At 41.1% G+C, this 22,614-nt stretch overlaps 1 protein-coding gene across 1 annotated transcript; it reads left to right on the forward strand.

Annotated features, from left to right (window-relative positions):
* Nucleotides 1–6,604: 6,604 nt before the first annotated feature.
* LOC308077858 (TNF receptor-associated factor 2-like) lies at nt 6,605–21,197 on the forward strand (the record flags this gene model as incomplete). Its single annotated transcript, XM_080418826.1, has 12 exons — nt 6,605–6,795; nt 7,864–7,942; nt 9,222–9,320; nt 10,086–10,247; nt 11,098–11,172; nt 13,412–13,486; nt 15,147–15,233; nt 16,589–16,984; nt 17,492–17,659; nt 19,090–19,267; nt 19,810–19,958; nt 20,979–21,197. The coding sequence occupies 12 exons, from the start codon at nt 6,605–6,607 to the stop codon at nt 21,195–21,197; spliced, it is 1,878 nt and encodes a 625-aa protein (XP_080274952.1).
* Nucleotides 21,198–22,614: the final 1,417 nt, after the last annotated feature.

Here is a 22,614-nt window from a genome sequence, read left to right on the forward strand (position 1 = left end):
AGCAAATTTAGCCCACTGTGAAAATGAGCAGTCATTTTGATATGTAGCTGTAGTTCGACATCTAGTGGTCGAAAGTTGTCTGAATAATGTTGATCTTGATACATTATTTTCATCCTTTAAAGGTAAGGTAAGTGATTTACTTTGGTTAAAATAAGTGTTAAATAGCTCTATATTCTGATAGTAGTCGTTGCTAAAGTGTTCAGTAAAAGGAGTCTCCCATGTGTCTACAGCTCTTTATTAAACAGAAAATGCATTTCCAGTGCTCTCTCCTGATTGGCTTGCATTTAGTCTCCTACCTGAAAATGTACTATATTCTGTTTACAAAAGAGCTGGAGAGACCCCTGTGACTGAACAAACGCTCTGTAGCAATGATTACTATCGATAGATGTATATCAGAATAGCACTTTAACCTTTTAACAAGAAAAAGGTTCAAACATATCACTACTCTACCTTTAACTATAATGTCAGCTATCAAGCCTTTTAAGGGTTTCTGAATTAACCCAAACCACAGAACACGTCATCAGACAAACACCTAAAGTGTGTGATTGCAGCCTATAGGCTAACAGTGGTTCTCAAAGTGGGGTCTTAGGACCCACGGGTGTCCTTGAGGGGGTTCCAGGGGGTCCCCAGCAAAATCAGCTCAACCACTTTAACCCTAGGCTATACACATCGTCTATTTTAAAATAAATCTTGACAGACGTGGAATATTTTTGACACATTTTAATGACAAGAAAGCTTTTATGGTTATACAACATAGCTCAAAAGCAATAATAATATTATCTACAAATGCTTATTATTAATATTATTATTATTATTATTATTATTATTATTATTATTATTATTATATGATATTATTATTATTATTATTGTTGTTGTTGTTGTTGTTATTGTTATTATTATTATTATTATTATTATTATTATTATTATTGATATTAATAATATATACTGGAACCACCTACCACCACCAAAACATCTACACCATAAAATCCTCGGAGCTTATTTAACTCAGATCAGCAGCACAACATAACGGAACCCAAATGGACCCGGACGACGATCGAGGCCGCATACATAGCGGTCCGCGGACCAGACGTTGGGCCGCAGATCTCTATCGAAGCCCATCCAGTGCATTTCATTACATGACGTAACATTCAGGAGGATCAGTGCAATATGGCGATCATGTCAGACAATAACAACCGTCTCTTTGTGGAAACACGCTTGTTTTATGATGGAAACAGACGCGTCCTGATGCTGTACAACCACATGTAATATTATATCCGCTGTGTTTGATGGGGCATGCGTTTTGAGAGGAGGAGGATCATTATTTGATCATATTTGATCATATTTTGATCATATTTGATCATATTTGGCTACCATGCCAGCGATCATGACGGTTTAAAGCTGAAACGCAGGTAGGTTTCAACTTAATTACGATCAACGTAGCTCTGATCCATAACGTTAAGAAGGACTTATCCTTAGCTATGTTACTTTGCAGCCGTTGCCCGCACACCGTGGTAGCTTAGCCTCTTGTCTGTGGTAAAAAAATAAAAAATACACTTTTGGTACTCATCAAAACAAAGACGGGTTTAAGATGTTGAAAGCCTACTTTCTTTAGTGGGAACACTCAGAGCCCCCCACCTCACGTCTAAAATACACTTTTTGGACAGAAAATAAAATATTTCACCGGATGGAAACATGTTTTAGTTGAACAACTGCGTCCCCTACAGATCTTGTCGATAGAAATATTCCATCGACCAGATCTGTAGGGGGCGCAGTGGAATAACTGAATTTCCTTTGGAATATTTTCTTTTCTGGCCAAAAAGTGTATTTTAGACGTGAGGTGGGGGGCTCGGAGTGTTTCCACTAAGGAGAGTAGGCTTTCAACATCTTAAAACCGTCTTTGTTTTGGTGAGTAGCGAAAGAGCATTTTTTATTTTGACTACAGACGAGAGGCTGCGCTACCGTCCGTGTGGGGCTGCAAAGTAACATAGCGTCAAGGAGAACTCCTTCTAACGCTATGGACCAGAGCTACGATCAATCCATCTGCAACAATGTTGCAATAAATATCGCCTTTGTATTTGCTTTTTAAGGTTTGTAAAGGAATACAGGTCGAGTGGGCACCTAAACTGTGTTAAATTGGTTATATAGGCTATCTGTGTCCCAAAATATTAATACAAAAAATAAGAATTAATGTAGCTTATTTTCTTTGGGAAATAGTTGGGAATAATGTAAAATATTATAATAAAATATTCAAAGATTGCACACATTTTCAAGATTAAAAACAAAAAATAGCAGATCTACAAGCTCATAGCGCACCACAAAGTGACGTGCTTGTTTATCTGCTATTTTTGTAAAAAAAAAAATACAAAAAAATATATATATAAAAATTATTATTAACACGCACGGTTGTATACATCATCGTAGCTTTTTTTAAAGGGGCGTGGCGGCGTGTTGGGTACCACTTCTGTTAGTGGAGGATGCTGAGGATAGCTTCAGTGTTGCCATGTTGGCTTATTATAAGCGACTTTGGGCTTATTTTCTGTAAAGTTACTTGTAAATATTGGTAGTTGGGTTGCGTTTTTTTGGGCTTGTTTCTAAAGTGTAGGCCTACTTGTTTCCAAAGGCTTGCTTCCAAAAAAAACAATTATTATTTAAAACAGTGGTTCTCGAATATTGTCATGAAAATGTTTTTTGCCACAAAAAATAATATTCCACATTTTATTGCAAAAGTTTTTGAAAATATCCAATCTACAACCTCACAACACTTTTCATCGCGTCGTGTCACAAGCTTGTAGATCAGACATTTTCAAGCACTCACGTCGCTTCTTTTTTGGGCTTGTTTTCCTAGACCTGGGATGCTTATTTCACTCACAAAATATGGCAACGCTGAATATAGCTTAGCAACGGAGGACAAGGGAAGAGAAAAGGGAGGAAAGGGGGGTGGGGGTGGAGGGAAGGGGGGGAGGACAACAGACAATGGATGCTGCGATCGGTGCTCGGTCGCATTGTCGTCGGGTAGGAGATGGAAGAGGAGGTGTTTTACACTGAGATCGTCCGTTTGTGGCGAGTCAGACCTACCATTGGGGGGGGGGGCATCATCGTGTTAGACTCGGAATGTAAACAAAGGCATAATATGGGGCCTTTCTGGCCTATATACAGCAGGGGTCTTCAACATCTCTCTCTCTCTCTCTCTCTCTCTCTCTCTCTCTCTCTCTCTCTCTCTCTCTCTCTCTCTCCCCCATAGCTGAGAGAGAGAGAGATGAAGCAGGGACCCCCTAGTACATTGTTTACAATTGTGTTGCAGATTAAACCTTTTCATAGATTTCATAGTATAGCTTCATTGACTATCGTCAGTGTTGTTTAAATTCATGCTTCTTTTTGTTAATTCAGACATTTAACCACTTAAACCTTCAATACTTCAGTAGCCTACTTGATTCCCCCCCCCCCCCCCCCCCCCCCAACCAACCTCTTTACCAAAAATAGCAGATCTACAAGCTTGTAGATCGGCTATTTTCGGCAAATGTTCCCCTCAGAATAGGGATGGGGTTAAAGTAGTTAGTGTAAAAAAGAAAACTATCACACAAAGATTTGGTGGACCCCCTATAGTAGCTCTGAGGACCCCCTGTTGAAGACCCCTGGCCTGTACAGTACGTGGTAGGCTGCTATTGAAACGTGGGGTAGACATAGCTGATTCTGATAGGTGATTCTGAACATAAATGTCACATCAATGTTTTAAGACTGGCAGATCTACAAACTCACAACGTTGTGAGTTTGTAGATCTGCTATTTTCAAATAGCCAAAGTCTATATAGGGCTGAAGTGGTTAATGTATGCTTTGTAATAATATTTAAAATCTACAAATTAACTAGTAACTAAAGTTGTCCAATAATTGCCGTGGAGGAAAAGTACTATACTTGCCTCTGAGATGTAACAGAGTAGAAGTAAAAGTATTGAAAATTGGAAATACTCCAGTAAAGTAAAACATCCCTCACAATTGTACTTACAGTAACTGTAAGTACAGTACTTGAGTACGTGTACTTAGTTACTTTACACCACTGAGTGGCATTGTGATTTATAGGTTTGATTATTGATGTTATCAAACCATTCTCAATATTAAATGAGTAGCTGTTGTTTTCTTTACCATAGCTCAAATATTTTTCAATTGATAGGTGTAGGCCAGAGCCATTCAAGGAGAGTTACGTCACCTTCGTCCACTTCTTCGGGCCAGGTCTTCTACATAGCCTTCTATTGGCGAATAGTGACAAAGCCCTAAACCGGAAGTTTACGGAATGCATTGGAGTCTATGGGCGTTTGTAACTATTTCCAGTTTACATGAACCACGTGACCGACGCTGTTTCAGCCCCCCTCAGTGGCGGAACTCTCTAATATAAGGCTCTGGTGTAGGCTATTATGGTCAGGGACCCCCATCAGAGAATATGTCAACATGTGTAAAACACATTTAGAAAATAACTAATCTACAAGCTCAGAACGTGCAGCGTTACCATGCAACGCATTGTGGGTTTGTACATTTGCTATTCTATAATAGCAACAAAAAAATAAAGGAAATAGGGCTTAAAGGAGTAGTTCACCCAAAACATGACCTATTTTCTATCAATTACACACCCCATGAAGCCTTGAATTCATGGAGATTATTTAGTTTTCGTCGCATTCCTGAGCCAATCATTTGTTGACCGGGTGGCTGCTCAGTGGGAGACTCAATTGAGTCGGAGACTTATAGCAATGTTGCACATTAAGCTAATCATCTGCGGACCTCCCAACATTATTTAGGGACCCCTCTGGAGGTCCTGACCCTCCAGTTTGGGAACCACTGCAATTGAGTGTTTGTTCAGTAACAGGAGTCTCCAAGTCTCTCCAGCCATTAAAGGGATTTTTCACCCCCAAAATGACTTTTTTTTCTATCGATTACACAACCCATGGAGACTTGAATTCATGGATATTTTTTAGTTTTTGTCGCATTCCTAAGCCAATAATTTGATGACCGGTGGCAGCTCCGGTAGGAGACTCAAAGTGCCAACTTTGAGTCTCCTATAAGAGACATTAGCATCTTTCCACCGGTCATCAAATTATTGGCTTAGGAATGCGACAAAAACAAAAAAATCTCCATGAATTCAATGCTTCATGGGGTGTGTAATTTATAGAAAACAAGAAATTATTTGGGTGAACTATCCCTTTAAACATTTCCAGGTCTTATTTTATCTAATCAGGATAGAGAACTCAGACAGGATACAGATTAAACAAGTGAAATCGTGTCACCTTCCTGAAAATGTATTTTCTGTTTACTAAAGCGCTGGAGAGATGGGGAGACCCCTGTGACTGAACACTCTATAGCAATGATTACTATCTGAATATAGTGCTTTAACCTTTTAACAAAAAACCTTTTGTTTGAACCCAATAAGACCCAAGGCCGATTCTACAAATATCTTCTTAACGGTTTTCTGAAAAACATGTTTCACAGTGGTTCTCAAACCCAAGGACCCCCCAAATTATGTATTCCACCGCGGATATTTTGTTCCAGGGACCCCCTGAAGCAAAGACTTAAGTTAAAAATATTAGCTTTAAATATATGTGTATATATATTCAAAGATTTGCAAACATTTTCACGAAAAATAAATAAATAGCAGATATGAGCTTGTATATCTGCCATTTTTTAATATCCAAAGTATAAAATAAACGTTAAATTGGTTAAAATAAAAAATGACACAGATGCTTTCCCGGTTTTAACGGGTAAAAAAAACAAACATCATTTACCCTACCTTTTAATAGACTCTATGCAGCCATATTGTAAAGACAGGTGTTACCAATGATACTAATGAAGGCTCTGTTCCATTCTGGTCAAACAGAGTCAGGGTTGCTGATATTGTGCATATTGGTCGTTGAATGTTTTTTTTTAAAGTGTGAGAACCACTGTGCAACACGAAATGGAACAGAGCCTTTAGTATCATTGGTAACACCTGTGAAGGAAGTAAGGAATAGGCCCAATTTCCTTCCAATATGGCTGCTGTGTAAAGAGCAGGGACGTACAGAGGGATTTGGAGAGGCAGGGGCTGGAATTTCAAAAGGGCACCTATTGGATTCTTTTTTTACGAACAATTACCATACTTTTAGGCCTGCAAAGGCATCATTGCGTGCTTAATGTCCTTAAAGTCACGCACCCAACAATCTGAGCAGATTGGGCCTTCCGTTCCTGAGATAATGGCCAAAACATCTTGAAAACGGCCACTTTCACCGGTTTTCGATCGCCGAGTTTTGGCCATTGTTGCCCGTTTTTCTTTAATAACACGGGCTAGAAAGGACAAACTAGATACCTGAGTAAAGTTCACTTTGAGCTGAATCCAATACATCCACTGCCATTTCCTTCGGCCTTACCGTTAGGCCGCTAGGGGCAGTTGAAATTTCTTTTGTTTTGTTTTTTTCTTTTCCTTTTCAGTCTGTAGAGGGCACTTTTCTACCGACGGGTAAAAGGGCAGGGGCTCAAGCCCCCTTTCATGTCTATGCACCCCCCCCCCCCCCCCATTCCCCTCCAGGTGGTGACAGTGTGCGGTGAGTGGTGGTGACGTGACAGGGAGGGGTGACAGAGGAGGACAGCAATGGCCACACAGGAGCCGTCCCCGCCCTCGTCCATGGAGAGCAACAAGCCCGGCTTCAACAAGCAGATCCTGTCTCCTAACGGCCTGGAGGAGAAGCACCTGTGCAACCTCTGTCACAACCTGCTGAGGCGGCCCGTGCAGGCCCAGTGCGGACACCGCTTCTGCTCCCACTGCTTCAACAGGACCGTCAGGTATTGATTGATTGAATACTTTATTTAGAAGGTTGCAGAGAAAAAGCACATGGAAGTACAGTTTACGATACAGGGTCAACTAACATGAGTCGTCCATGAAAGCCACAATGGCTTGTTTCAAATGGGGTCCTCACGCACTCAATTCATGGAGTATACGGACGGTTAACAGTGTTCAAGGGATAGTTCACCCCAAAAATGACTTGAGTAAAAGTATACTGCAGTGTAGAAATACTCTGATTGAAAGAAGACTTTAAACTAGCATAACAAGCAGTAGTATTTATGACAATGTTTATTAAGGTAATAAAATCACGTCTAAAGTTCGTCAAAAACCCACCCAGTTGAATGGAGAACATTTTTCTGCTGACACCAGCAGGGGTAAAACAGCGAAACTACAGGCCATTCATATGAACTGTCACTTCCTATATATACTCAATTTCAAAGCAGGAAGCTGGGCCCTTGGTCCTACCTTAACACAACCCCCCCACCACACTCCTATACCACACACTCATACACCCATACCACCAACCCCTACGCCACACCCCATACAGCCATACACCCCAACCAACAACTGACTCTGCACACCCCAATTTAATTAGTTTGATTAAAGGACCACTTCGCTCCTTTTCAACCTATCGTCGTATAATTGGTCACCACTAATGCTCATTATAAGATGGCACTGCTTCTGCCTACCAGTGACATCATCAAAGTGTAATCCAAGCTAATAGAAACAGCTGGAAAGTTAGCGTACTATAATAAAAGCTTTTGTTCTCACACTAATAAAACAAACAGACAGACAGACAGACAGACAGACAGAGAGACAAACAAAATGTCCAAACCTTACCAGTGACTGATGATGTCACTGGTAGGGAGGTTTCTGAACTGTCCACAGCCCTCCTCTGAGACACAGAGTGAGTGGACAGAAATGGTGCCATCTTATAATGAGCATTAGTGAGGACCAATTATATGAAGATAGGTTGAAAACTGTTTCTCATGTTTTCAGGATATGAATTTTTATATACCGTACATTTAGACTGTTAATAACATGTAAGTGTCATTGTCCCAATGCAGCAATGGACCCCAGAAATGCAACGCTTGTATTAAAGAAGATATTTTCGAAGAGCCGACATCGATTTTGAAGCAAGGATGTGTGAGTAGCAGTGCATTTTAAACATGAAAACATTTTACAACACGTCACATGTGGGGTCCTTGAAGGGGTTCCAGGGGGTCCCCAGCTAAATGACTGATCATTGGGAACCAAATGAATAGTAACCAGGGGTGAATGTGGCTCTACGTTCTTGCTGGAACTGTCAGGGACACCGTCAGAAATTAGTTATTTGGGTCAGACCCCCCAAAAAACCCCAAAATGCATAGAAAACTGCATTTTGATTTTGGCACAGTTATACTTCTTCTAACTCAACAGTTAACACAATGAAATCAAATGGTACCACAGATTTTTGATCTTAACACAAAACTTCAATATCACAAACTACTTTTGTTTGAAGTTAAATTAAATGGAAATTACAATTAACCAAACATAAATTAAGAACATAAGGCAAAATGTCTCTTTCAATGTGCACATTAAAATGGAAGATCTTCTGAAGATAACTTAAACATTGACTTTTTTAGAAAATAAATAAATAACATAAATAAACAAAAATAAGTCCAAATGTCTCTTGCAATGTGCACATTTGTACTACCCCCAGTTTGATATGCATCAGGCTATGGACCCCATTTGATACATTGTGTAGATTGGGACCCCCAATCTACACTGTAGTACTGTATCATTATATTGTTTCATTTTCTACCTTAAAGTTGTACAATGCAAATTCACAACTAACGATTTTTAGCAACCTCTGCTGGTCACTACCGTCACTGCATACAATTTCCGTATTCCTCGATTACCCAGAATTCCATTCGTTTTCACCGGAAGCCGGAAGCGTTTCAAAAAGCGATCTTTTAATTGTTTTATACTATCTACGGATCGTTTCTCTTAGCCAGTGGAGCATTAGTTACCATGAGCTGTGCTTTCTTTTTCTGTTCTTTTTCGATCTTCCAATCCTACATTCTCTTAAAATCAGCGTGAGGTTCCTTTTTGTTATTAGCGCGTTAGTTCCTGGCCAAACAGGAAACCGTTGCGGTAGTTCCTGGCCAAACAGGAAACCAGTGCATTTCCACCTCCGTTTTCCGGCCAGATGACGTAATTTTCCCGGGAAAGTCCCCCCCTTCACCGTTCAATAGTAAATATATAAATAAAAGGCTTCCGGGGGTGAAATTCATGGAGTGGGTGTTGTGAAACGTTTGCCACTCACAAAAGATATACAATTTAACTTTAGTTTTGTTGAAAACGTTACCTAGTATGCCTTTAAACATCACAATGATCTTGTATCACTGTGGATTCGTTATTATGTGGCTTTTTTTTTTTACAGGCTTTCCCTGACAATGCAGCTAGAAGAGAAGTTGAAAATCTACCTGCTGCCTGCATCAATGAAGGCTGCACTTGGAAGGGAAATATTAAAGAGTATGAGGTGAGATGCTTTTTTAAAGGGATTAAGCTTAAACGTTTGTAACATTGCCGTGTGTTTACATAACAAAACAAAATATAATTAGTTTGACCCATCATCATTTCCCTCTGTGCCAGCAGTTATCAGCCAGTGGAGTGGTGTGGTGGTGTTTACCTGCTGAAACACATTGAAATGTGATGTCTCCCCTGGACCCAAACTAGTGGAAATAGCCCAGATAGACAAGCTTGTAGATCGGCTATGTTCTTAAATACTTTTATATTGTGTTCCTTTATTTAGTTAGTTAGTTACACACAGAAAAAATAAAGGTTCCAACTGGAACCAAAACTGGTTCTTCAGAGTGATGCCATAGAAGAAACCATTTGTCCAGAGATGTGCTTTTTGAAAATAGCAGATCTACAAGCTCACAATGTGTCACAGTGCTGTAGATCTGCCTATTAAGACATGGTTTAAGAGTTCAAAGGTTCCTCAAAGAACTTTGATCAAAATAAAAAGTTCTCTAGAACTAGATGAGGAACATGAAGAACCATTCACTAGGTGGTTCTTTGTGGAACCATATAGCCTTTTAAAGAACCATTTAAAGAACCATTCTTTTTCTGTGTGTAGTTAGTTAGTTAGTTAGTTATGAAGTTCTTTAGAATTCAGTTTGACATTTATGTATTTCTGAATTTATTTGATAGAAACCCACTGTTTGAGAACCACTAGGTCTAATGCATATCAAACCGGCATTAAACGTTCTCTCTCTCTCTCTTTTCTTTGTGTCTTTTGCAGATGAGTCATGAGGGGAAGTGTGAGTTCATGATCATCCCGTGTCCGTCCTGTAACGAACGCATTCGCTTCAACGAGCTGGAACGCCACAACGAGCGCGAGTGTCCCGAGAGAACGCTCAACTGCAAGTACTGCAAGGAGCCGTTCCACTTCAAAAATATCAAGGTTCAAAACTGTTCATTTAAATAAATACAAAAAACATTACGTAACTGACCCCAAAATAATCACATTTGACCTGGACGTGTGAGCGTTGGCCTACCTTCAGATCAGGAAGCAGGCCAATCAAATGTAGTGGGCGGGATTTACATCTGTGCGTTCGCTTCCCACTGGAAACAAACCCAAACTCATTTAACAATAGCGTCCTCGGAGCTGACAAAACAACGGAAAGTTAGTAACATTTTAACTTGTTGTTCCATCATAGAAACAAGTGGGCTTATAACCAAAACGATCCCAAGGGAGAAATGGTGTTAGTGCTCCGTGGAGAAATATTGTAAGTAGGAATGAAAACGTAGGCGCACCACCGGAAGAGGAGGGCTGAGGGCAAACACAGGTTTCAAGTCATCGTCTGTCTATTTAATCACTCCCCCAGAGTCAAATGCAAAAGTGAAAAACGCTGGGGGCGCTGTTTTTCCTTTTTCTTTGACGACGGGTTCCTAGATTATCCACGCAGTGATATAGTCTGGCCACGCGAGGCTAGGATGGCATTACATTTTGTTTGACTCGGTTCCACAGATACACACTGTGAAAATAGCAGATCTACATGCTCACAACGCCTTGCGTTGTGTGCATGTAGATCGGCTATTTTCACAATGTTTGCCTCTTTAATGTTTGACAATTAAAGGAATAGTTCGCTGAAAAAAGTACTTATTTTATACCAATTACACACGCCATGAAGCCTTGAATTCATGGATTCTGTCTGTCTGTCTGTCTGTCTGTCTGTCTGTCTGTCTATGTATCTATCTAGCCATCCATTTAAATATTACTTGATTGATAAAATTATCAATTTTATTTTTAGGCACATGATGAGATCTGTCCCAAGTATCCAATGATCTGCGAGGGCTGTGCCAAGAAGAAAATCCCACGAGAAAAGGTATGTGACAAAATAAAGATGTTTATTTTTTTGTATTATTGGAAAACTTGTACTAATAAAAGAGGAAAAGGATGTCAGTCTAAAGGTAGCTTTCCATCAAACAGACTAGTTCAGACTACTTCAGACTACTTCAGACTGCAACAGACTGGTAGTCGGTTGGCAAAAGTTGGCATTTAGTTCAGCATAAGCAGTCGGTCGATGCGCACATTGCTGTGCTAATTTGTTTAGAACTGGCAGGCTGGACTGCCAGTGTTGCCAGGTCTGCTTATTATAAGCGACTGTGGGCTTGTTTCCCTGCAAAGTCGCTGGTAAATAGGGATGTTCCCAGCGTTTTTTCTTCACTGACGTGCAGTGGTGTAAAGTAACTAAGTACATTTACTCAAGTTAAGTACAATTTTGAGGTACTTTTACTTTACTGCAGTATTTCCAATTGTCTATACTTTTACTGCTCTACTCCACTACATCTCAGAGGCAAATTGTACTTTTACTCCACTACAATTATTTGAACATTTTGGTTACTAGTTACTATACAGATATAAATCATTACATTATAAAACATACATTAACCACTTTAGCCATATTTCATACCTAGGCTATTTGAAAATAGCCGATCTACAAGCTCCCAACGTGTCGCATATCGACACGTTGTGAGCTTGTAGATCTGCTATTAAATTTTGTTTTGGTACTTTTACTTTTGGTACTTTAAGCACATTTTGATAACAATACTTTAGTACTTCTACTTTCTTTGAATTCCGGACTTTTACTTGTAACAGACTATAGAGTAGGCCTACATCTACACTGCATTATTGATACTTTTACTTAAGTAAAACATTTGAGTACTTTTTCCATCACTGCTGACGTGTACACGCCATTTTTGAAAGCGGTTATTTGAATAATAGAAAATAAATTAATACATTAATTTATTGAAATTAACACCCAGAAAATAGCCAAAACTGAGCACATTTCGATCTATAAGGCCAAATCTCATTTGAAAAAACATATTAAGAGTATATGAAAGCCATTCAAAATGTTTATACTATTGGAATCACCTGCTCCCAAATAATTAATTACATCATTCCAGTACACGCAAAAGTAGGTCAAATCAATCAGCTGTCACCAGCTGCAGCGCAAGTCAGAGCTGTCCTTAAAACTTAAACCATATAACATGACATATAGAATGGATCTTCAGACAATTGTGAGTGCAAACGTAGGCTTATTCTCTCTCTCTCGCTCGCTCGCTCGCTTTGAGAGACGGAGAGAGAGAGAAACAGTGAATGTATGTTTTCATAGACCTGGTCGCTGATTTCACTCACATATCTGGCAACCTCGAAGGCAGCGTTGATCAAACCTTTACCCCTAGCTCTCCCCCCTCTTTTCTATCCGACGGTTCAAATAGTCGGCGCAAGAACTGAACATGTCGAAAAGGCGCCGACAGACCACCCGACTGACCGCTTCTCGACGCCAAGTCGGCTCAAAATCTGTGCGGTGGAAAGCTACCTTAAGGGCACGGCCCCACCGCACTTTTATTTTACCTCTGGGGCGGAATCTGCCAATGCTTTGTCAATGCAAATGCATGGATTATTGGAAAAAATCCGCAAGACCAGGAATCCATGCATTTGCATTGACAAAGCATTGGCAGATTCAGCACCAGAGGTAAAATAAAAATGTGGTGGGGCCGTACCCCAAAGGGGGCTATATGCTTCAAAATAATCTAACCGACTAGGGTTTACAACTACCTGAAAGAAAAAGATCAAATCTCACGGTATATATGTACAGTTTTTGTATGTTATGTTAACCCCTTGAACCCCAGCATCTATATTTGGGGGGAACACTAGCCAAAAATAGTAGATCCACCAGCGTTGTGAGCTTGTAGATCGGCTATTTTTGTAGATCGGCTATCTTCTGGGGGTCCCTGGCACAAAACATTTTCAGATGGGGGTCTGCGGCCAAATTCATATCAATTTGGGGGTCCTTGACACGAAAATTCGAGAACTACTGGTCTAGGGTGCAGGAGCGCCCGGAAAAAGTTCTGAGACCGTGCCCATCCGAAGTTCTGATTGACGTCATTTTGTAGTTAAAACCCACCCTGTCCGAGCAAAGTAGTGACGTCAGATGGAAGCATGTAAGGCCCCTTAGCAAACCTATTAAGAAAACGTTTTAAAACAGGATTTTTTTTACGATAATGTTTATGTTTTATTTGTATTTATTATTAACTTTTGTATTGTGCATTCTTCTGCAGTATGTGGACCATATTAAGTTCTGCAGCAAGTTCAGAACTCCATGCCGATTTCATGTTGTGGGGTGTGATATGTCTGTAAGTATTATTATCATTATTACATTTATTATTATTATTATTATTATTATTATTATTATTATTATTATTATTATTATTATTATTATTATTATTATTATTATTATTAGTAATAGTAGTAGTAGTAGTAGTAGTAGTAGTAGTAGTAGTATGTGTGATATGTCTGTAAGTACTGTTATTATCTCATAAAGTGTTATATAGTCCAGTCAGATACCAGTGTTTCTCAAGCCGTGGGTCGGGACCCCCAGGGGGAACGCCACATGATGGGGGGAGGGGGGGGCCAGATGACAGTGAAGTCACAATTTAAGGACTTTCAGTCTGATTCGACTGCCAATCTCTCAGTCAAATCATGCAAAACATTCCATTTGGGCTGTAGGGGTGCTTAGTGTCTGATTTAACATTATACTTGCTTGGTTTCTCCCTATAAATCATGATGTATATCCTATTTTTGGCAAACTATTAGTTAATTAATATAACAAACTAGGCCAATCTCTCAGTCGAATAATTACCAAATTATAATTCGACTAAGAGATTGGCAGTCGACTCAGACACCCCTCGACTAATTAGTCGACTATTCGACTAATCGGGGTCAGGCCTAAAAGTAATCAACAAACTATAAAAACTGGTCAAACATTGGCCAAATTGTCAAATATTATAAGAGGCACATAATATGTGCACAATATTATTGTGAAAATAGCCGATCTACAAGCTTGTATTTCAGCTATTTTCACAATATTTATCTGTGGAACCGAGTCAAACTAAATGTAATGCCTCAACTCCTACATTCCAAGTGCTTGTCAGGGTGGGGGGGGGGTCCCCAGTTCAAACATTAATATTTTGGGGGGTCGCAGCCTGAAAAGGTTGAGAAATATTAAATAAATGCAAAATATTTTCAGGTTAGGCTACGTGGCCAAATAAATATACATTTTGGGTTTCTTGACATGAAAAATATTTGAGAACCACTGCACTAGCCATCGTGTTGGGTGCTTCATTGTTGTTTATTTGTATGTATTTTCTTTTTTAAAAAATATTTAATTATTTAACCTATTTAGAACGGGAACGCATCTGTGTCATTTTAAGATTTCTTTGGCCATTCAAAAATAGCAGATCTACAAGCTCGTAGTGCGGCACCGAGTGCCACCCTACGAGCTTGTAGATCTGCTATTTTTTTAAAAATCGTGAAAATGTGTACGAATATTTTGATTTCTATATTTTTTAAAGGGAACATTTGTAACTCAAATCTTTGCTTCATGGGGGTCCCTGGAACAAAATATTTAGAGATTGGGAGATTTTTGAGCACCACTGATATAGCAACTTAAGTTTTTTAGAAAACTGTTGGGATTTGAAAGATATTTGTAGAGTCCCCCAGAAGCAAAGATTTGAGTAAAAAATGTTTGCGTTAAAAAAAAAATATATATATTCAAAGATTTGCACAAACTTTTCAAAAATAGCAGATCTACGAGCTCGTAGCGCACCGCGCTACAAGCTTGTATATCTGCTATTTTTGAATAGCCAAATAAATCAAAAAATTACACAGGTTCTTTCCCGGTCTCAATGGGTTACTTAATTCTTTCACATTTTTGTATAATTAGTTGTATTTTTTCGCGGTGGTTCCAGAGCTGTTCCACTATATTCCCTTTTTGTCCCTTTGTTTGTCACCCAGGTGGAGAAGGAGAAGATCCATGAGCATGAGCGCGCCTGTGCGTACGAACACCTCAACCTGCTTCTGCACTACATCATGGGCATGAAGGTCAGCACGGAGGGCTCATCCTGTTCAACAGTTGCCAACTGCCTATTACACCCTAGCAACAACAGGTTTACCCTAAGAACCACCAGTTTTACCATAGCAACCGCCAGTTTTACCCTAGCAACTACCTGTTTTACAGTTACCAACCGCCCATTACACCCTAGCAACAGAGCGTAGCTTTGACGCAAACTTCATGCAAAGCCGGGCACGAACGTCACACTCGCATCCCAAATCTGGGACCATTTGGTCTATCGCTCCCCGGACAGAGATTTGCGGATAGACAGACTTTTTAAAGTTTTTGTGGACAGACATTAATTTGCGGACAGACATTTGGTGGCTTACAGTATGAAGATGATGATGATGATGATGATGATGATGATGATGATGATGATATACTAGGACTGCACCCTGTGGGCGCTGGCCTATTCAGGCTTTTACTTACACTAGAGGTTCGGGCTGCTACGCACCGCCGATCTGACTGATATGCTCATATGGAGATCTCTGTATCTGTCAGTCCTTGTCCCTTTTATACCCATATCATGTTTTCTGCTATTTATATATTGTCTTAATGACATAAATGAGTTGGGAACCCACAACCCAAACATGTTGCCAACCACGGCAACCTGCGGTTTTTAATCTATATTTTTTGGAGATCCGCTGACCCGACCGACTTCCCACTTGGCGGTCGGCGCCAATACCCACGCCAAGTTTGAAGTCAGTCGGATCGATGGTTCTGGACAACCGGATCTCCGTATATGCCTATAAATGGGTGTATCGTGAATAATTTTTATTTGTATTGATTTTTTGATTTTTTTTTTGGGGGCTTTTTCTGGGCTTTATTGATAGGATAGTGGGCTGACAGGAAATGGGGAGAGAGATGGGGGGGTGACACACAGCAAAGGTTGTCGGGATTGGGAGTTGAACCTGCGACACGCTGTCAAGCTGGATTACCAGCATATGTGGTACGCTAGGCCAGCGGAGGCCCTGTATCGGTCAATTCTGGATAACTGCCTATCTGACCGACTTGACGCCGGGCATGGCACTCCCTCGGGTAACACTTGTGCCGAGTTTGATGTCAGTCTGTGTGAGATATGTGAACTACAGCATTTATAGTTAGATTATTATTATTATTATGAATAATACTAATAATAAAACTAATGATAATACTACTACTAATAATAATATATTATATTATATTATATTATATTATATTATGTTATGTTATGTTATGTTATGTTATGTTATGTTATGTTATGTTATATTATATTATATTATATTATATTATGTTATGTTATGTTATGTTATGTTATGTTATGTTATGTTATATTATATTATATTATATTATGAATCATTTTCAGGTCAGCATGGAGGGCCTCCAGCCCCAGGGCTTGGAGCTGGCGGGACACAAGCTGCTGGAGCTCCACCAGTCCCTCCGGGAGCTGGAGCAACGAGTGTCCCAGCTCTTCTCCTCCACCTCCTCCTCTGGGCCTCATCCCCCCGTGCAGGGGCCGGCCTCCACCTCCACCTCCACCTCCAACTCCTCCCCCTCCTCCTCCTCTTCATCGTCCTCCAGCTCCTCCTCTGCTCCGCCCCCGCCGCCCGGCGGCGCGTCTGCGTCGACGTCGACGTCGGCCCCGCCCCCCGCCGCCCTGGCCCCGCCGCCGCCCGCCCTGACGGTGTCCACCTCCTTCACCCCGCTGCCCAGCTCGGTGGGCGCCGCGCTGGAGCTGCAGCTGCACAGCGAGAAGACCAAGGTGATCCTCTTTGCTGTTGTGACTCTGCGTTGCACTATAGGCATAGGGCACTGTTTCCCAAACAGTGGGCCGGGACCCATATGTTTGGGTCGCGGACCAATTTTTATGGGTCACCAGTACTCGTTTAATTTTGTTTCATAAAATTAGTTTTTAATTATTATTATTATTATATTATCAAAATGTTCCAGAAGTTCAAAAAAATAATAATCAAAAGACTCAAAGACTCAAAGAGTCTCCTTTGAGTCTCCTACCGGATACATTAGCATCTTTCCGCCGGTTATCAAATTATTGGCTTAGGAATGCGACAAAAATGATTGCTTCGTGGGGTGTGTAATTGATAGAAAATAAGAATTTTTTTGGGTGAACTATTCCTTTAAGATAAAAAAGGGAAGTAGTGAAAATAGCAGATCTTCGAGCTTGTAGATCGGCTATTTTCACTAGACTGGGTCCCGGGGAGACATCACAGTTAGACAAAATAAACTAACCTTGAACCTTGAACCTTGGAAGGTGGCCGAGCTGGGCCGGCGCTGCACCGACCTGGAGGTGAAGGCCGGCACCTTCGAGAACGTGGTGTGTGTCCTGAACCGGGAGGTGGAGAGGTTCTCCACCACCATAGAGGCGTCCAACAGGCAGCACCGCCTGGACCAGGACAAGATCGAAGCTCTGAGTAACAAGGTATTATAGGAAGGATCAAATCAACTCAAATCAAATCAAACTTTATTTATATAGCACATTTACAACAAACGGAATTGACCAAAGTGCTGTACAAAGTGGGCAACAACAAGAAAATAAAACATATGAAACAAGGTAAATGACAAAAAGTTTAAACAACATTAAAAGCTAGTGAAAAGAAGTGAGTCTTAAGGCGAGATTTAAAAACCCTAATAGACTGAGCAGTTTTAATGGCGAGGGGTAGGCTGTTCCAGAGCGTGGGGCAGCAGCAGGCAGTCTTTAGTCTCGTTTTAGGGACCACCAGGAGCGATTTGTCAGCGGACCTCAGAGCCCTGACTGGAGAGTCGGGTTCAATAAGCTCTGTGAGATAAGAAGGAGCCAGCCCATGTAAATATTTAAAAACAAATAAAAGGACGTTAAAATGAATTCTGAAAAAAACAGGGAGCCAATGGAGTGCAGCTAAGACAGGAGTGGTATGAGCTCGCTTTTTTTATGCCAGTGAGGAGACGGGCAGCCGCATTTTGCACCAGCTGCAAGCGCCTGAGTGCGGACTGCTCAATACCTATGTATAAAGTATTACAATAATCAAGCCTCGAAGAAATGAAGGCATGGATAGCCATTTCCAGTTGTTTAGGGGGGAGGTAGGCTTTTACCTTAGCCCGGAGTCTTAATTGGAAGAAATTGCTTTTGACGACAGAGCACGTCCTTGTTTCCAGTGTTGCCAGATGTAATCGAGCACAGGGATAGTTCAGGGAGGCACGGCAGGCACGACGGTAGCTGCTACACACTCATACTCTCTATCCCCCCACTATATCCCATTGACTGCCAAGGACGTAATATTACGTCATCTCAAATCCAAGGCTTGACCGCCAATGACGTAATATTACGTCATCTGGTGTTGTTTAGTGATGACGCTAGAGGGCGCTCTTCGCCAACCTATGAATGTTGCCCTGACTTGGAGAGAAGGATAGACCCGGAAATGACGTCATCTAAAGCATTTTCATTCCGTACGCTACGATGTTATTAGATTTATAAAAATACATGTATCTCGGATTTATTTTCCCAGATCGCGTTTTTGGTGAAAACGAGCTATATTCAACTATACAGAACGGACGATCGCGGTTGCAATATTTTTTGTCCTGTGGAAAGAAGAGAGTCTCGATCGTCTTTCCACTGAGACATTGTTTGTAAAAGTGGACTGCCACGAGAGGCAACGCCGAACGAGCCGTCAGGCGAGCGAGTCATCGCCATGCCGTGCGTTGCAAAGTCCACTTGAGCCGACTCAGCGCCATTCGAGTTAATGGCCCGTCTATAGGGATAGAATCGTAACTCATATCCCCCCTAGTCAACATGTGAAGTCCCCCCCCCCCCTTCCAGTCAAATGTTTGACGTCTTGGGAATGAGAATGTGTGGATTTTGTGTTTGTTTCACAGGTGCGTCAGCTTGAGAGGACAGTGGGACTGAAGGACCTGACCGTGGCAGAGATGGAGGGCAGGCTGAGGGAGATGTCGGCCACCACCTTCGACGGAGTCTTCGTCTGGAGGATCTCCGACTTCACCAAGAAGAGACAGGACGCCATCGCTGGGCGAGCTCCTGCCATGTTCTCACCTGGTAAAACCTTCTAAAACACTCACCTGGTAACACCTTTCAAACTAGAGCTCTGCTATTGACAGATCTACTATTTTATATAGTTCTTAATTATTATTTTTTTAATGTGATTTATTAGATCTTTTTTTTAATTACATTTTTTTGTTTGAATTAGTTTTTGGGAAAAATAATTGGACATTTTTGAAAATCCTTTGAAATAATAATAATAAACAAAACAAAATGCATGAAACCAAAATAAAGGGCTATTTACCTGCGACCCATAAAAATGTGTCCACGTCCCATTGTTTGGGAAAGAGTGTTTAAACTACAGCTCCCGTCATGTCCTCACCTGGCATACCTTTCAAACTCAAGATGAGAAAAAAGACAAAAAACACCCACAACCCGCACATCCACGCTGCCCTACAAAGCCAAAGTCCAGTAACTACGTTTTTGGACACACCGACTTATTTGTGTATCCCAAAGGTCAAATATTAGCCTTCGGGATTTTGGGGGATAAACAATTATGAGATTATATGTTTTGCTTTCTGTGTTTGTGCCCCCTGCAGCCTTCTACACCAGTAAATACGGCTATAAGATGTGTCTGCGCATCTACCTGAATGGGGACGGGACGGGGCGCGGCAGCCATTTGTCCTTGTTCTTTGTGGTGATGAGGGGACTGAGTGACGCTCTGCTCAAGTGGCCCTTCAACCAGAAGGTAACGCAGCAGGACACGACGCTATGTTTTGGAAGCATTGACCAGTGGTTCTCAAACGTTTTCGTGCCAAGGACCCCCAAATTGATATGTATTTGTCCACGGACCCCCATCTGAAAAGATGTTGTACCAGGGACCCCTAGAACAGAAGATGTATGTCAAAAAGATTATCACACGCGGTGAGCTTGTAAATCTGCTATTTTTGAATAGCCAACATATACATGGATGAAGTGGTTAGAATGATTGTGATGCTATATTAACTACTTTTGCTTACTAAGTCAGTGGTTTTCATCTAACAATTGTTAGATTAGATTTATGACATATTCATGTAAGTGGAGAGAATGAAACCTATGGTCATTCTTATGCATTCTCTCATTTGGAATAGCTTCTTGCTGGTGAAATTATGGTGAAATGAACCACTTTCAACCTGTCATCCCTATTTTGTTTGTCATAGGCAAATACAATTCAAAAATAGTGAAAATAGCCAAGCTTGTAGATCAGTAATTTTCACTATTTTTGAATTCAGGGCTTAAAGCTGCATCATGTAGTTTGTGGTATTATTGGCCACTTTGGACACAAATAACATGGCAACTTCATTACCCAAGAGTCTCTGCAAGCATGTCCGGCGAGGACACGCTGTGTCTTTGCTTTGACTGACAGTTCTGCCTTGGTGCCTTGGCAAATGCCAGGATGAAACTCATTGTCTTCCCTGTACATAATAATACGGTCAAGACCCAAGCAGGGACCCCCTGAGTCTATACATTTGGAAGGAAAACATGTAACTGTATAATTTTGTGGGACATAATATGCTATCCATCTTCAACCGCTTATCCAGAGTCGGGCTATATAGTCGTTAAAAAGTTACATCGTGCTGCTTTAAATCGCGGAACCGTTCCTCATTTTGCGGGGGCCTGCTGGAACCCCCTCAATCATGCTTTTGGATCCCCCGGACCCCAGTTTGAGACCCACGTGCTTTATTAAAAACCTAAACTTATTTTTTTTTCTCTCTTTGCTGCCTGTCAGGTTACTCTGATGCTGTTGGACCAGAGCAACAGGGAGCACATCATCGACGCCTTCCGCCCCGACGTCACTTCCTCGTCCTTCCAGCGGCCGGTGAGCGAGATGAACATCGCCAGCGGCTGCCCGCTCTTCTGTCCGCTCTCCAAACTCGACGCCAAGAACTCCTACATCCGCGACGACACCATCTTCATCAAGGCCATAGTGGATCTCACTGGCCTCTAGGTGGCAGCACTGTGGACCGCTCAGGCTCTGTTTTAAAAAAAAAAAGTCAACCTTTTTCATGCCAAGGACCCCTAAATTGATATATTTGGCCGCGGACCCCCAAAATGTTTTGTGCCAGGGACCCCCAGAAGTAAAGAGTTAAAAATGTTCACTTTAAAAAACATATATATTGAAAGATCTGCACACATTTTCAAGATTTCTCAAAAATAGCAGATCTACAAGCTCGTAGCGCGGCATAGCTAGCTCTGTGCTGCGCTATACAAGCTTGTAGATCTGCTAGTTTTGAATAGCCAAAGCTAAATCTGTTAAAATGATTGTGACGCTATGTTAACTAATTTTGCTGGGGACCCCCTGGTACCCCCCCCCCACCCCCAAGGACCACTGGTTGAAAACCACTGATCTAGTTGACTTAGGCAATCATGAGGGAAAGAAATGTTTATCTGCCTTTATTTGTTTCTGCCTAACTCTAATCTCCTAACGCTGCTGATTCACCCTGCCCATTTCTGCCTAAGTAAAACAAAAGTTGACTTAAAATGACTTGGGCAGAAAGTGATGTTGGAATGTAACAAGCATTCTGCGGAGGACATAGGCAATAAGGCACAGTGAAGCAGCAGTGCAGGCAGAACTGTCAATTTGACCAAAAAACGTACGTAGGCAATTATGCTACGAGGCTAACGATATTAAACTGGGGGTTCTTGAACTGAAAAAAGTTGAGAATCAGTCGTTTTGAGGCCTGTTCAGGCATCATTCCGTTGGATTCTTAGTACTGCATTGCTGCATGTGGCATCAGTTTACTCAGTCCAGGAAGGCCTGGTGTTGCTGAATAAGTAGTAAACGTATTGCTCTTCCTGAGTTACTTGCCCAACACTGTTGACACCACATGCCGGTTTCATAAGAAATTAAACCAATTAAATCAGAAACCAGACATCGACACGGCACGGTCTGTTTAGAACCTTTCTGTGTAGAACTGAAAATGTCAACTTAAAGGAGTAGTTCAAACAAAATGACTTATTTTCTATCAATTACACATCCCCATGAAGCATTGAAATCATGGAGATTTTTTTGTTTTCTCCATGAATTCAAGGCTTCATGGGGTGTGTAAGAAGACAAAACAAGTAATTTTTTGGGTGAACTACTCCTTTAAGCTCTAGTTGAGAGCAAAACATCACCTTCTTATCTCCTGTGTATTAGACAACTTGAGATCCTAGAGCAGATGGATTGTAGACGTTAGAATAGAGTTAAAGACGTGCTCATACGTTCCTGTCAGCGTTGGAAGCTGACAGACTGCTTATATACTAGAATTAGAGTGTGGCTTGACGCAGCATATTTGCTTTTTTCTCTCGCAGATTTGATTGTGGATATTGTGAGCTTTATCGGTGCCATTGTTGAGTACATTTGCATAGACAAACGTGGAGTT

This window comes from Gymnoscopelus braueri, assembly GCF_963280865.1.
Source record: "Gymnoscopelus braueri genome assembly, chromosome: 22".
NCBI lineage: Eukaryota > Metazoa > Chordata > Actinopteri > Myctophiformes > Myctophidae > Gymnoscopelus > Gymnoscopelus braueri.